This window comes from Amphiura filiformis, chromosome 20 (genome assembly GCF_039555335.1).
Source record: "Amphiura filiformis chromosome 20, Afil_fr2py, whole genome shotgun sequence".
Classification (NCBI taxonomy): Eukaryota; Metazoa; Echinodermata; class Ophiuroidea; order Amphilepidida; family Amphiuridae; genus Amphiura; species Amphiura filiformis.
Genome location: NC_092647.1, coordinates 32,371,779 through 32,384,588, shown reverse-complemented (window position 1 = coordinate 32,384,588; position 12,810 = coordinate 32,371,779). Strand labels below are relative to the sequence as shown.

The 12,810-nt window shown below is 35.8% G+C and overlaps 1 protein-coding gene across 1 annotated transcript in view; it reads left to right on the top strand.

Annotated features, from left to right (window-relative positions):
* Positions 1 to 365: 365 nt before the first annotated feature.
* The window catches only part of LOC140142605 (arylsulfatase B-like), a 63,639-nt gene continuing 51,194 nt past the window's right edge, over positions 366 to 12,810 (top strand). Inside the window, exons 1-5 of the mRNA XM_072164604.1 lie at positions 366 to 539; positions 840 to 925; positions 3,290 to 3,482; positions 10,838 to 10,900; positions 11,705 to 11,974. Of these exons, the coding sequence (XP_072020705.1) occupies positions 915 to 925; positions 3,290 to 3,482; positions 10,838 to 10,900; positions 11,705 to 11,974 (537 nt within the window). The 5' untranslated portion in view covers positions 366 to 539; positions 840 to 914. The remainder of the gene's footprint in view (positions 540 to 839; positions 926 to 3,289; positions 3,483 to 10,837; positions 10,901 to 11,704; positions 11,975 to 12,810) is intronic.

Sequence of the window (12,810 nt, the reverse complement as noted above, 5' to 3'; positions counted from 1 at the left end):
GCTTGGTCATCCACCTTTGCACACTGAGTGTTTTATTTGTGGGACCTGAGAACACATCAGCCACACCGAATTGCATTCTGAATACAAGGAATATCTTTTACCTATAATTTTTTTGTTTTTTTTGTTTGAAATTCGCGATATAAAACAAATTTTATGCCAAATTAATAATTTTTTGACATTTAACAGTCCTCATAGCTGGGATCAAACGTCGACCATCATGACAATTTCGACCTTTCGTATTGAAGATATACATGAAGCTTACCAAAAGACCTGGATTAGTCTAATACATATTAAGTTGGTGTTGTGTGGCACTAAGTTATTATTTGTTATTATTATGCATGACCCCGAGGTTGCCCCAATGGTTGACTGAGCAGGTCAGGTTTAACCTGCTATTTAGATTGCCATTTTAACCATACATAACCGAAGTCAAGTAATCTATGGGCTGCACGCTATTGAGAACAGGTATAGAGCCTATTACAGTGGACTTAATTACTTTTTAACATGGATAGGTCACAACCAGAATATGCTGAATAATTAACGTAAGTATTTTATTTAATATTGATGTGATGTGTTCTGATTCAGTCAGACCAAAACTAGCAATTGAGAAATTGCGATAGAAGCTTAATGAATGTAGCAAAATTCAGTCAGACCAACACTAGCAATTGAGAAATTACGATAAAAGCTTAATGCATGTAGCAAAATTCAGTCAGACTTTGGGGGGGGGGGGTAGGGTTATTTTGTTGAAGCAATAATCATTTTAATGGGGTTGAATTTTGATATATAATTATTTATATGAAGACTAAAACAGTTATAATGTTTAATACTGATATTATGTATAGTTTTAAACCAGTCTTGAATCGAGCTAATTACGACCATCACTGTCAAACCAGATCGAAGACTTGCATACTAGCACAATGGATAAAAGGTATGAAGTTTATGAATATTATTATTATTATTATTATCATTATTATTATTAGTAGTAGTAGTAGTAGTAGTAGTAGTAGTAGTTGTACACTCGTAGCTGTGAGAGTAACTGATGGGAATGCTTCATGACCCTATTGACTTTTTGACATGTTCCCGTAATTCTTTTTACCACTTGTAAGTCCGATTGGGCATACTCTAACGTTTGGCCACATTATGACCTTTGACCTCGAGTGACCTCGGTTTGATTTTGTTCATGTTTCCATGATATGGAGAATTACTTTAACCAAGTTTAAAGGAGGATTGCATGATCCTAGCATCCTCTTTTTCTGACATTTTTCAGTAGATATCCACGAAAAAAGCTTATTCCCAAAATTTCAGTTGATTCCGATTTGCGTTTGCGAGTTATGCATGATTATGTGTATTACACTGCTCCATAGGCCACCATTATAATTTCGTTCTGGTATACCAGAATGAAATTCAAATTTGGCAATATTTTCGCTAAACGAATTAATCTGCAAGAAATTTTTGGTACATAAACATTATGTAGCCAGACGTATCTAGGGGTATAAAAATCTCAACATTTTTTGAGAAAAGTGGGGGGATGAGGCTGTGGATCACGAAATGCCCTTTTAAGCCAAACAGGGCGAAGTTTCAAATTTAGCCCCTGGATACAGGCTGAGTCATGTTTGAGGGGCTTTTAACTAGAACTATGTGAGGAATCTGTTATAATTAAATGGAAATGTCATTGGAAAGAGCAAACTCTACATGTCTAAATAAAAAAAAAATGTTGCAATTGCTCACTGCAAGTCACACTTATTTGAATACAACCACCCATGTTTGTAGCTGCACACGGCTGTTTGATTTTCATCCTTTTCAATTTCGACGAATCAGCAAAATGCTAACAGTATTTTATTGTTGAAATGACAACTTCTGCTTTTAATTATCATTCAACAAACAGGATGAAGTCCATGACAGTACTGCAATTCATTGCGGAATGTTAGGTACAGGATTGCGTCTTGAGCTGATCTTTGTTTGGGTCTTACTGCAACACATGACTAACTCTATCAGTTGTGATCTGGCAGTTCGGGGTCTGCCTAAAGCTTCCGGCTATTTTTTCCTTAGTGTCCCATGCACATTGAGCTTGTTTACATTCTTATATACTACTCCCTTACATGGAATCCGATTAGCCATGTTAGCTGTGGGGAATTGGAGACGAACAAGACGCTGAACTTCAGTGAAACTCTTAGTTTCATGATACATCGTCGACAGAAACGTGCGCTCCTGTGCGGTTAATGTAATATTTATATTGAAAAGAACCCTTTGAATTATTGATCGAAACCACACCTGCCACGTAACTTTATTTGCATTTGAATATCGCACCTTACAAATCAATGTAATACTTGGAAAGTGAAACCGTGTGCAGCTACAAAAATGGGTATTTGTATTCAAATAAGTCTACCTTGGGTTTGCTGTAAGCAATTGAATATATGAATACAAAAGCCACCTAAGTCCATAATTTGGCCAAATTGAGTTAAGCATGGGAAATTGTTGCTATACATAGGCCTGTTATATGCATGAAAGAACAACTCAAATTCATCCTCTGTGTCTATTGGGCATGTGAAAAATAGCATGTATGAAAGAATCACCCAATTCCATGATTTGAGTCTTGTAACACATTGATTGAAATCCAGTATGTATAAAAGTCCACTTGTAACACATTCACTGCTGGAGAATGACTTTTGAACAAAAAATGGGTTTAATAAAGGAAAGTGTGTGGTTTATATTACATGGCAGAATGCTTATCAACATTATACATACCTGTGTGCTTTATTTTGTATTATCTTACTAGTGGTAATCTCATTCTAACATTGTTGTCTTTGTATATGATTCAAAAAAACACCTAAGTCCAAAATTTAAAATGAACCCCACGAAGTCCCTGAAATGCTAATCGTCATACCTAATACAGGTTAATCCACTCATTTGCACGTAAAACTTACCATATTGACCAGGTAAATCTAACTGAAGGAATTAAAATGATACACAGGTTTTTCTTTCAAAATAACTTCGCATGGACTTAGGTGGCTTTTGTATTCATGTATTCAATTGCAACAATTCCTTTTTTATTTAGACGTGTAGAAGCCGCTCTTTTGAATGATATTTTCATTTATCGCATATTCTTTACAGATCTCTAGTTACAGCCCCTCAAACATGAGTACTTCTTTTGGACTCAGCCTGTCATACCTGTATGACCATGCCGGACCACTCTCTAGTTTGTATCCTAACAATTGCACTATAATAATGTTAATATGATGATGGTTATCATTATGGTGATTAGTTTATAATGTTTCATCTTTATATATTATAGATCTACTTTTAGAACTTTTAAAACATACAAAACACCAGCAGCAGCTGAAATCGGTTCTAAGAAGAGACGACCATGGCGATTATTAACCCTGATCGGATCTGTATGTGTCATCGTTATAATATTTCAAATCTGGATAGTTGAAGAATATATCACCGGGCCTCCTTTTACTCTTCAGCATGTCCAAGCAAATGAAGTAAGGGCATGAATTGTGATATTTATTTATTACTATATAAATGCATATAAATCATGAAACAGGTCATGTGCATCTATCTCACAACAGTGGCGTAGCCAGGTTTCCGGAACCCGGAGTGGGTACAAACTTGTTTATGTACCGACGAAAGTTGTGAATTGTTGCGCTCAAGAATCTAAAAAGTAGGGGTTGGGGGTAGAAGATAACAGATATATTCAAGCAAAACTATACCTCCTTCAGTGATAGAATTCAGGAATAGAAAGCTATCAAATACACCGGTCTCTCAATCTATCAGTTTAGCACAGGTTAATCTTAGAATAAAGTAACACATCTCCCGGAACCAGAATTTTAAAATTGACCAAATAAGAATGTATCTTTTTTTATGGGCAATAAGAAGATATATTTTACCAAATAAGGTACGTTTTTTGCTAAATGATTTCAGAATTGCATTAGTCTTGATTGAGCAGTCGATCATTGCGATAGTTTCAAGACAGAATATACCCCAAACATGCCAAAAAGTTTCTATTTTTTACTTAATGGGACTCAAATTGCATTTTTTGCTAATTCTGCAGTTTAAACTTTAAGGCAGAGGTTTTTATGGGTTATTGTTTATTATAACATTTCATCTGTCATATCGAACTTGGTGACGGTATATTCGATCGTTGTTCGTCTTCCTGTCCATGCCTACCATTCACATGCGGATGCCTGGTTAGAACGAACATAGAGTACACATGTATAATTTATATTTACAACTGGGATGTTGATCGATCCGAGAACAAAATCAATAAACGATACAATTAGTTCGCAACACAAACTTAAAAAACGGGCAAAACAGACACATCGTTTATCGGTATGACATTTTCGTATTGGTGCTGCCCTATCTAAGTTTGCACTGAAGTGCCATCTCAGTTTTGGTGCGCCGATGTGGATCATGTGTTAATGAATTTTTATTTATTCTGGATAAATAATGGAGTATTCATTACCCAAATCTGTGAACACCCTATAGAAGCTGGCTAATGTCAATGCATGTGTGCAAGTGGCGTCACATTGCTATGTTATCTGTGGCAGAAAAAGTATTTTGAAGATTTTCGTCTTGGACCGGAAGTGACCTCTTAATGACCTTTGAACTCAAATTGGTTAACACCTAATAGACATTGACTGATAGCAATGCTTATGTGCAAGTGTCGTTGCTGTACTATGTAACTTTAGACATAATTAAATTTTTGAATTTTTCAAAATTTCAGGCCGGAAATGATCCCTTTAATGACCATTGACCCCAAATCTGTGAACACCTCATAGACACTGGCTAATGCCAATGCATGTGTGCAAGTGGCGTCACTGTGCTATGTTCTTTGTAGAAGAAGAAGTATTTTTAGTGTCAAAAACTGCGTTTTTGGCCGTAAACCGGAAGTAGTTACCCCTTAATGACCTTTGACCCCAAATCTGTGAACACCCCAAAGACACAGCGTAATAACAATGCACATGTGCAAATGGCGTCAATGTGCGATGTTGCATATTGGAGAAGAAGCAAATTGACAGAAAGAAAGAAAGAAACTAGACTTAGCTGTGGTCTAACCCACAAACACAGCCGTGTTGTGACCCCTAATGACCCTTGACCCCAAAATATAATTATGAAAACGCCCATAGACATTGGCTAATGTCAATGCATGGGTGCACGTGGCACCACTTTGCTATGTTACTTGTGGCAGAAGGGGCAGTTTGAAGGTTTTTATCTCAGACCGGAAGTGACCCCTTAATGACATTTGACCCCAAATAAAAAATACCACATATGAATTGGGTAACCACAATTCATGTGTGAACATACCGTTATTGTCCTATGTTTTTCTTAGCAAATAAAAAAAATTGAAAGGTCAATGTATAAATCTCATTACTGTACCATGTAATCTGTAGGAGTAGGAGACTAAAGCTGTGGTCTAACCCACGAACACAGCCGTGTTGTGACCCCTAATGACCTTTGACCCCAAAATATATGAAAACGCCCATAGACATTGGCTAATGTCAATGCATGGGTGCACGTGGCACCACTTTGCTATGTTACTTGTGGCAGACGGGGCATTTTGAAGGTTTTTCGTCTCAGACCGGAATTGACCCCTTAATGACATTTGACCCCAATTAAAAAATACCACATATGAATTGGGTAACCACAATTCATGTGTGAACATACCGTTACTGTCCTATGTTTTTCTTAGCAAATAAAAAAATTTGAAGGTTTTTCGTTTTATACCGGAAGTGATCCCTTAATGACCTTTGACCCCAAATCTGTGAGGACCCCATAGACACTGGGTAATAACAATGCATATGTGCAAGTGGTGTCACTGTCCTACGTAATTTGTGGGAGAAGAAGCATTTTAAAGGTATTCCGTTTTATACCGGAAGTGGCCCCTTAATGACCTTTGACCCTAAATAAAAAGTACCACATAACTACAATTTATGTGTGAACATACCGTTACTGTCCTATGTTTTTCTTAGCAAATATAAATTTTTGAAGGTTTTTCGTTTTATACCGGAAGTGACCCCTTAATGACCTTTGACCCCAAATCTGTGAGGACCCCATAGACACTTGGTAATAACAATGCGTCACTGTACGTAATCTGTGAGAGAAAAAGCATTTTGAGTTGAAATCACGTTTTTGGCCCCTATGACCCCTGCGTGACCTTTGACCCCATAAGTTTCATATGACATGTAGGGGCATGGTTAATGATGGTTGTGACCAAGTTAGGTCAAAATCAGTGTAAGCATGTAAGTGCTAGAGCAAATGTAGTGGTCGGCAGAAAGAAGAAGAAGAAGGTAAACCGGGTATTCGTAGGTAACATGATCGATTTAACAATATCTATATTGAGTTTAGAGGTTCAAATGTTGCTATTATGGTAATGAATGAATAAAATGGTAGTTTTTAGATCTGTTTCAGATGGTACGTCCAAATGAATAAATGTTATTACCTTAGATCAAATGAAATTTGATGCTTTTAGCAAGATTTTAAACACTTCATTTTGATATAAAAATAGTTAAACAGCAAATTTGCATAAAAAATAATTGTTGAATGAATCCGTATAATGGGTAATAATATTGTCCGGGGGTACCGCTTCATAAAAGTTTTTGACAATTAATTTCCATTGGTAGGGACACTTCATTACACATGTCATGTATTATGCTGTATTCGTAGGTAACATATCAGTATTTGTAGGTAAGAATTAGACTTTTGGTGGATATCGCAATCAAATCTTCATTTTATAAAGCACTTTGAATGTATTGCTTTCTTTGTGTGCGTTTATTGATACTAGAGACCCTGTCATGTATTAATAATGTCACTTAAGTGACTTGTGAAGTCCATCTTGGAGTCAGTTACGTCTTATGGCCTTTCGTTTGAGGTCAACTACAATTAGCTTTATACCAGGGTCCATCACTGTGTTGTCTAGATCATGAGACAATGAGAACAGTCGTTTTTGTCCATGGTATTCGTAGGTAACCTTAGCGAAAACGTCAAAAGTTACCTTCGAATAAATCAATTTGGGCACAAATAACCCGGAAACCAGAAGGTCGGTAAACGTTCAAAATGAAGCACACATGACAGCTGACAAATCCAAGTAGTTATCCCCTTCTAATCTTCCTCGAATCTGATTTTTCTTTCAAATGAGCAGACCGTCGTCTATTTCAGTACACATTTTCCAACAATTAAGCCGTATTCAGTTTTGCATGGTAGGCATTTATGTGAATTCCCAACTTTCATTGACACAAGATTTGATAGCGAGCGTACGGGCCTTCTTTATGTACCGATATGGGCATTAGCATGAATGGCGGTCTTTCACAATACTGTCATGATGTCAAAGGTTATTTGTAGGCAACATTCGGCTACCGAAAGCTACCTACGAATACTTACTTATTTTGTTAATATCTCAGAAATAACTAAATGCAGGCTATTGAAACTTGGTAGTATTAAAGAGTGTATTACCCTGCACCTGTTACTTACATATAATTTACTATTCTCTCAGTTTGTGGAAATGACAGAGCTTTTAACATGTTGTTAAACACAATAATAAAGATGTCTGAATGCAATGCATTTCAGTATTGGACATATCAAAGCTTGTATCAATATAGCATTTCCGAATTACTGCTAACGGAACAAGTTTTAATGCTAGTTTTGGCGTTGAAATAGCGGCGCCGCTTTTCAACATGTTTTGATAAAAAACTGAATCCATAAAGTTCACCAAAATTGAAGCTTAAATGAAAATTTCAGTCCTTAATTAATACAGGGATGATGTAAAAAAAAGGTGAAAAACATTGTCACGCCACGTAGAAAACTCCGCTTAAAGAGGAACCAGCACATCTGGAAATGTAGCATGTTGAAGTCCATTTAATCCAGTAACATTGTTTTTATGAGGAGAGATTAGTGACATTCACCCACAAGACACAGATTTTATTGCACCATATCCCACAATGCAAATTGATGAGGTGTCCTTGGAGAGCAGGTGGTGTAAACTTATATTTAAATGCAGAATATGCATGATTAGACTACCCCGTAGTCCACTTGCCCATTGTGCATACTCTGGATATTGTATTTAAGCTTAAAACTCAATTAATGTGTGCACAATTGATAGATTTTCACATCTGATCAGTCACCCTACTCCCTCTGTTTGTTAGCTTCCCAAGTGGACTACTGACATTGCCTTGCGGTTAAGATTTTTAACACGGGACTCTATGGAGAGTTAGGCCAATTTCTGGCCTAACTAAAATTGTTCATGATGTAATGCATCTTTAAATGGATCTGCCTTGTGATTGGTCGCCCATACCTCGCTATGGTTTAAATCGTCTGGGCCCGCGCCATTACCATTAACTACACCGTAAACAACTGTCTGTGGTATTTGCGGCGCTTTTGTGTTGACGCGAAAGTTAATCTCTCATCAAACATCTAGCGCGTCCATGCTTAGTACTTGGACTGATAAACAAGTATGCTTGACAGTGTGTTTTTAGAGAGCAAAGTCCAGGGGGTAAAGTTCTGCTTACAATTCAAAGTTCATAGTCGAAATTTCGGGGTTCGCTATCAATAAACTGGTAGATTCCAAAATCAGAATTGTTCAGTATTAAAGTGAGCCGTTATAATTATGCAAGATAATGTTGCATTCAATTACTTTTATTGTCACTAATCGTCTGATATTTTAAACTCTTTATGACCATTTTACTATTGAATACTTTAATTTTAATAAACATCAATATAATTTTGAGTTCAACGAAATGGATTCATCATGACTAATAATAACATATTTTTAATAAAATTCGACTATGGCATAGTCTAATGCATGATATGTGTAAAGTCCTAGTGCATGCATGATGGGATATATATATTTGATGGTCTACGCCCATAAGGCATCGGCAACACTGATTAAGTTCGCGATGGTTTCGAATGATGTTTTCTTGAGAGGTCAAACAGATGTGGGTTACAGAGCAAAATGTTCCAGAAAAAAACACCGGCCTAACCACTCCCCCTAGCTACGCCACTGTCTAAAAAAATATACGTGGAAACAGAATTAGCAAAATGCACTTAATGGTTTTTGTTTTTTGTTAATGAAATTTATGTGGGTATAATGTTTTTTTATTATTATTTTTTTCTCCGGCAAATCAAATTTTCATTCCTTAAACATATTACATATCTTACTCTACCGGGTTTTTAATACTTAACACAAAACAACAACAATACAAAACAAATAGACAGAACAATTTATCACAGCAAATTCTCAAATATAATAGTGTAGACAAAAATCATCGCATGCATTAATTAAATAGGCCCCTCCAAACCTGCCATTTACGTTGATATATTTGGTAATTTAAGTCTTTTAGATAAATAAATCTTTCCAGAATGTGATAATTTTCAATTTCTTTTTGAAGAGGTAAAAAAGAGAGCGACGAATTTTGACATATTCTTCTATAAATATAAAATTTGGTTAAGATAATAATCAAATTTACAGCATGATTACTCTTTTTTATGTATGTTCCAAAAAGAACATGGTTTAGATTTAAGGTAACAGGAATACCAACTTTTTGTAGCTGAACCCAAATTGGTTTCACCTTTTTACATTCTGTGAAGATGTGCTTAATTTTTTCAGATTCCTCATTACAAACTGTGCACAAATTGTTATTTCTTTGGTTGATTTTATACATGAAGGTATTGGTGGTTATTCTATACTGAAACCACCGCAATTTTACGTCTATTGTGCATTTAAAAGGTATCAAACAGTGCATCTTCCATGCATCGTCTTGAAAAGGGATGCCCAATATTTCGCTCCAATTTTGTTTTGCTTTTGGAACCTTTATATTCATTAGTTGATTACAAAGTGATTTGCAACCTTTTTTATCCTGAAGGATCAGACTCAAATGAAAAGGAATAAAATGTTTTGGGATTGGGTACATTTGAATATTTACCTGGAATATATGCTTAAAATTAAAATTGCACAAAGTACACCATTATATTCTAAAGGATTCATTTTCAAATCATACCTAACTTCAATTTCATTCAAGAAAAGAAAACGATTACTATCTGCATGAACCAGATCCGAAATGAAACAAGTTCCAGAACAGAAAATTTACCATTTTTTACCCAATTAAATGTTTTGTTTGTTAGTTCGGGGTTTGGATTTCTACCTCGAAGTGAACCGATGTAAATAACATTGGTTTTGTCTTCATTTATTTTCAAACCAGATAATCTCTCAAACAAATCCAAAGTATTCAATGTTTGTACCAAACTCTCATCGCTTCCATTTAAAATAACTGTGGAATCATCAGCATATTGAGAAATTTTACAATTATAATGAATATTTTCGACTTCAATACCAGTAATATAATTATTTTTTCTAATAAGGCAGCCCAAAATCTCCACACAGCCTCGACCCAAATTAAATTGTTTTGAAGCGTTGCCATTCACCAGAACTGAAGATTGACTATTGTTGCAGAAGAGTTTAATCCATTTTTTAAAAGAAGTTCCAAAATTGAGAAACGGAATCAAAAGCCTTTTCAAAATCTATTAAGAGTAACATACCTGGCTTGTCGTGTAACTCGGTATACAGAATTAAATCATAAAGTAACCTTATATTTTCCCAAAAAATTTATACCGCCCCTTCATAAAGCCTTTTTGGTCATCATTTATTAAATTCGGTAGGATATGTTTCAATCTTTCAGCAATACATGAAGAAGCTAATTTATAAGTTAAAATGCACTTATTGTTATTAAGATAACTAAACTAGAGAACTATTTTACTTTTAGCAAGAAAACGAATGATAATGTAGTTTTCCATTGTATGCAAAGTATTTCAGTTCTGCAATTTCAATACATTACTGTTAATATTTCAGTCTTGGTCTCATCTGATATTTCATGCAACTGGGGATACACAGATCAAAAACGCTAAGCAAACGGTAAGTTTCTGTAGTTCAATAATATATAGCTACATGTTCAATGTAATATCTCATTATACTCACCTCTACCTCTGCATTTACATTACTTACTCTACTTACAAATTAGCATCCCACTGCTTATTCAAGAAGGTTCATTAATACTATCTTTACGAATATTATCCTAAATATAAAAGGAAATGACTATTTCAACCTAACTAACAAATAAAAAGTCAGTAGCTCTTGGAATAATTTTAGAAAACCGAAATGAAAATAATGGTCAAATCCCCGGGTAAAATGCTGGGGTACAAATTGTATTACTTAAATGAGTGCAAATGATGGATCTACGATCAGCTTAGGTCGTTTGGGCGTAAACACACACGTTTTTTATGACGGATAACAAATCTTGGGGGTTGGTACACCCCTTAATAAATGTACGTCAAGTATGCGTCAAAGCTTCTTTTGTAAAAAGGCTGAATCTTTTTACAGGATCTAAAGCAACCTCAGGGATTGTAGTACCTGTGTTCATATTTAAACAGCGGTAGCTCATAAACTTCAATAGCCTCAGGTCCAGTTACCGATGTCCCGTGACCCTAGTGTGATATTTGGTGGCCCCAATCCCACAGGTTCAAGTGGGCTATATATAGGAAGCAAAATACGTGAACAAAGTTAGAAAAGCTCATGTCAGAATATACTGATAGCTCCTGATCATTATATTTTGGTAGGGGTGTATAGCCGTAATTGTGTGAAATAATAACGCCTTTTAGTTGTTGTTTTTTCCTCGTGCTAGTGGGAACATGACTAATAGCCTATTATGTTGTTTTTCAGGATAACGGGACCAAAGAATTGTTTGGTTCACCTGCCAATCGAAATAAAAATAAAAATACATCACTACCATCCAAGCAACCAAATATTGTATTCATTTTGGCTGATGACTACGGTTACCATGACATTGGTTACCATGGCAAACAATATGGCGGTCTGATCAAAACTCCTGTAATGGATAGATTGGCAGCTGAGGGTGTAATTTTAGAGAACTACTACGTGCAACCAATTTGTACACCAACTCGAGTTCAGCTCATGTCAGGGAGATATCAAGTAAGCAAATGATAATCATCTTGGACAAATTTAGTGGTAGGTGACCTGATTGACAGCCTCCCACTTAACCCCATGAGTATTGAGATGTTAATTGGCACCTGCTGAAAGCTCGTATTTGGACCCTGAAGGGACGCACATTCGACTTTAAAGGGGGGGAAGTTTTGAAAAAAACACTTTCCCCACTACATGAGCAAAAACAAAAAAAAAACTTTCCCCATTAACACAAAATTCCCCACCTAACTGTGTATAAATGTATGAAATTTAAAAAAAAATCCCCGACCCCAACTTCGTACCCCACTTTGATGTCTAATGGTGCGTACCTAAGGTTATACGATGTGTTGTTGGTCGAAGCAACCAAAAAATTCAATTTTCATTAAAGTTTTATTCATATTTCCTTTGACAGCTTAACCATCGCTTATACGTGCGCGACGTCAAGCGTGTGCATTGGACCTTGTGCAAATAAAACGCGCTGGACGGCTAGCACTACGCTTAATTTGTAAAAGGAAATCTGAATAAAAACTTTATCTGAATCACAAAAGACCTACAAAAGTATATCTGTGATATTTGAATTCTTCTACACGCTCGCTATGAATGGAGCAATGCAATTTTTCCTAAAGCTCACTACCATTCGCAAGATGCTGTGAACTACATTTGTGTTGCTGCTTCGACCAACAATACATCGTATATCCTTAAAAGGACATTTCGTGATCCAGAGCCTCATCACCATACATAAAACAAAAAAAGTTGAGATCTTTATACCACTGGATACCTCTGGCTACATAATGCCTATGTACCAAATATTTCTTGCAGATTAATCCGTTTAGCAAAAATATCGC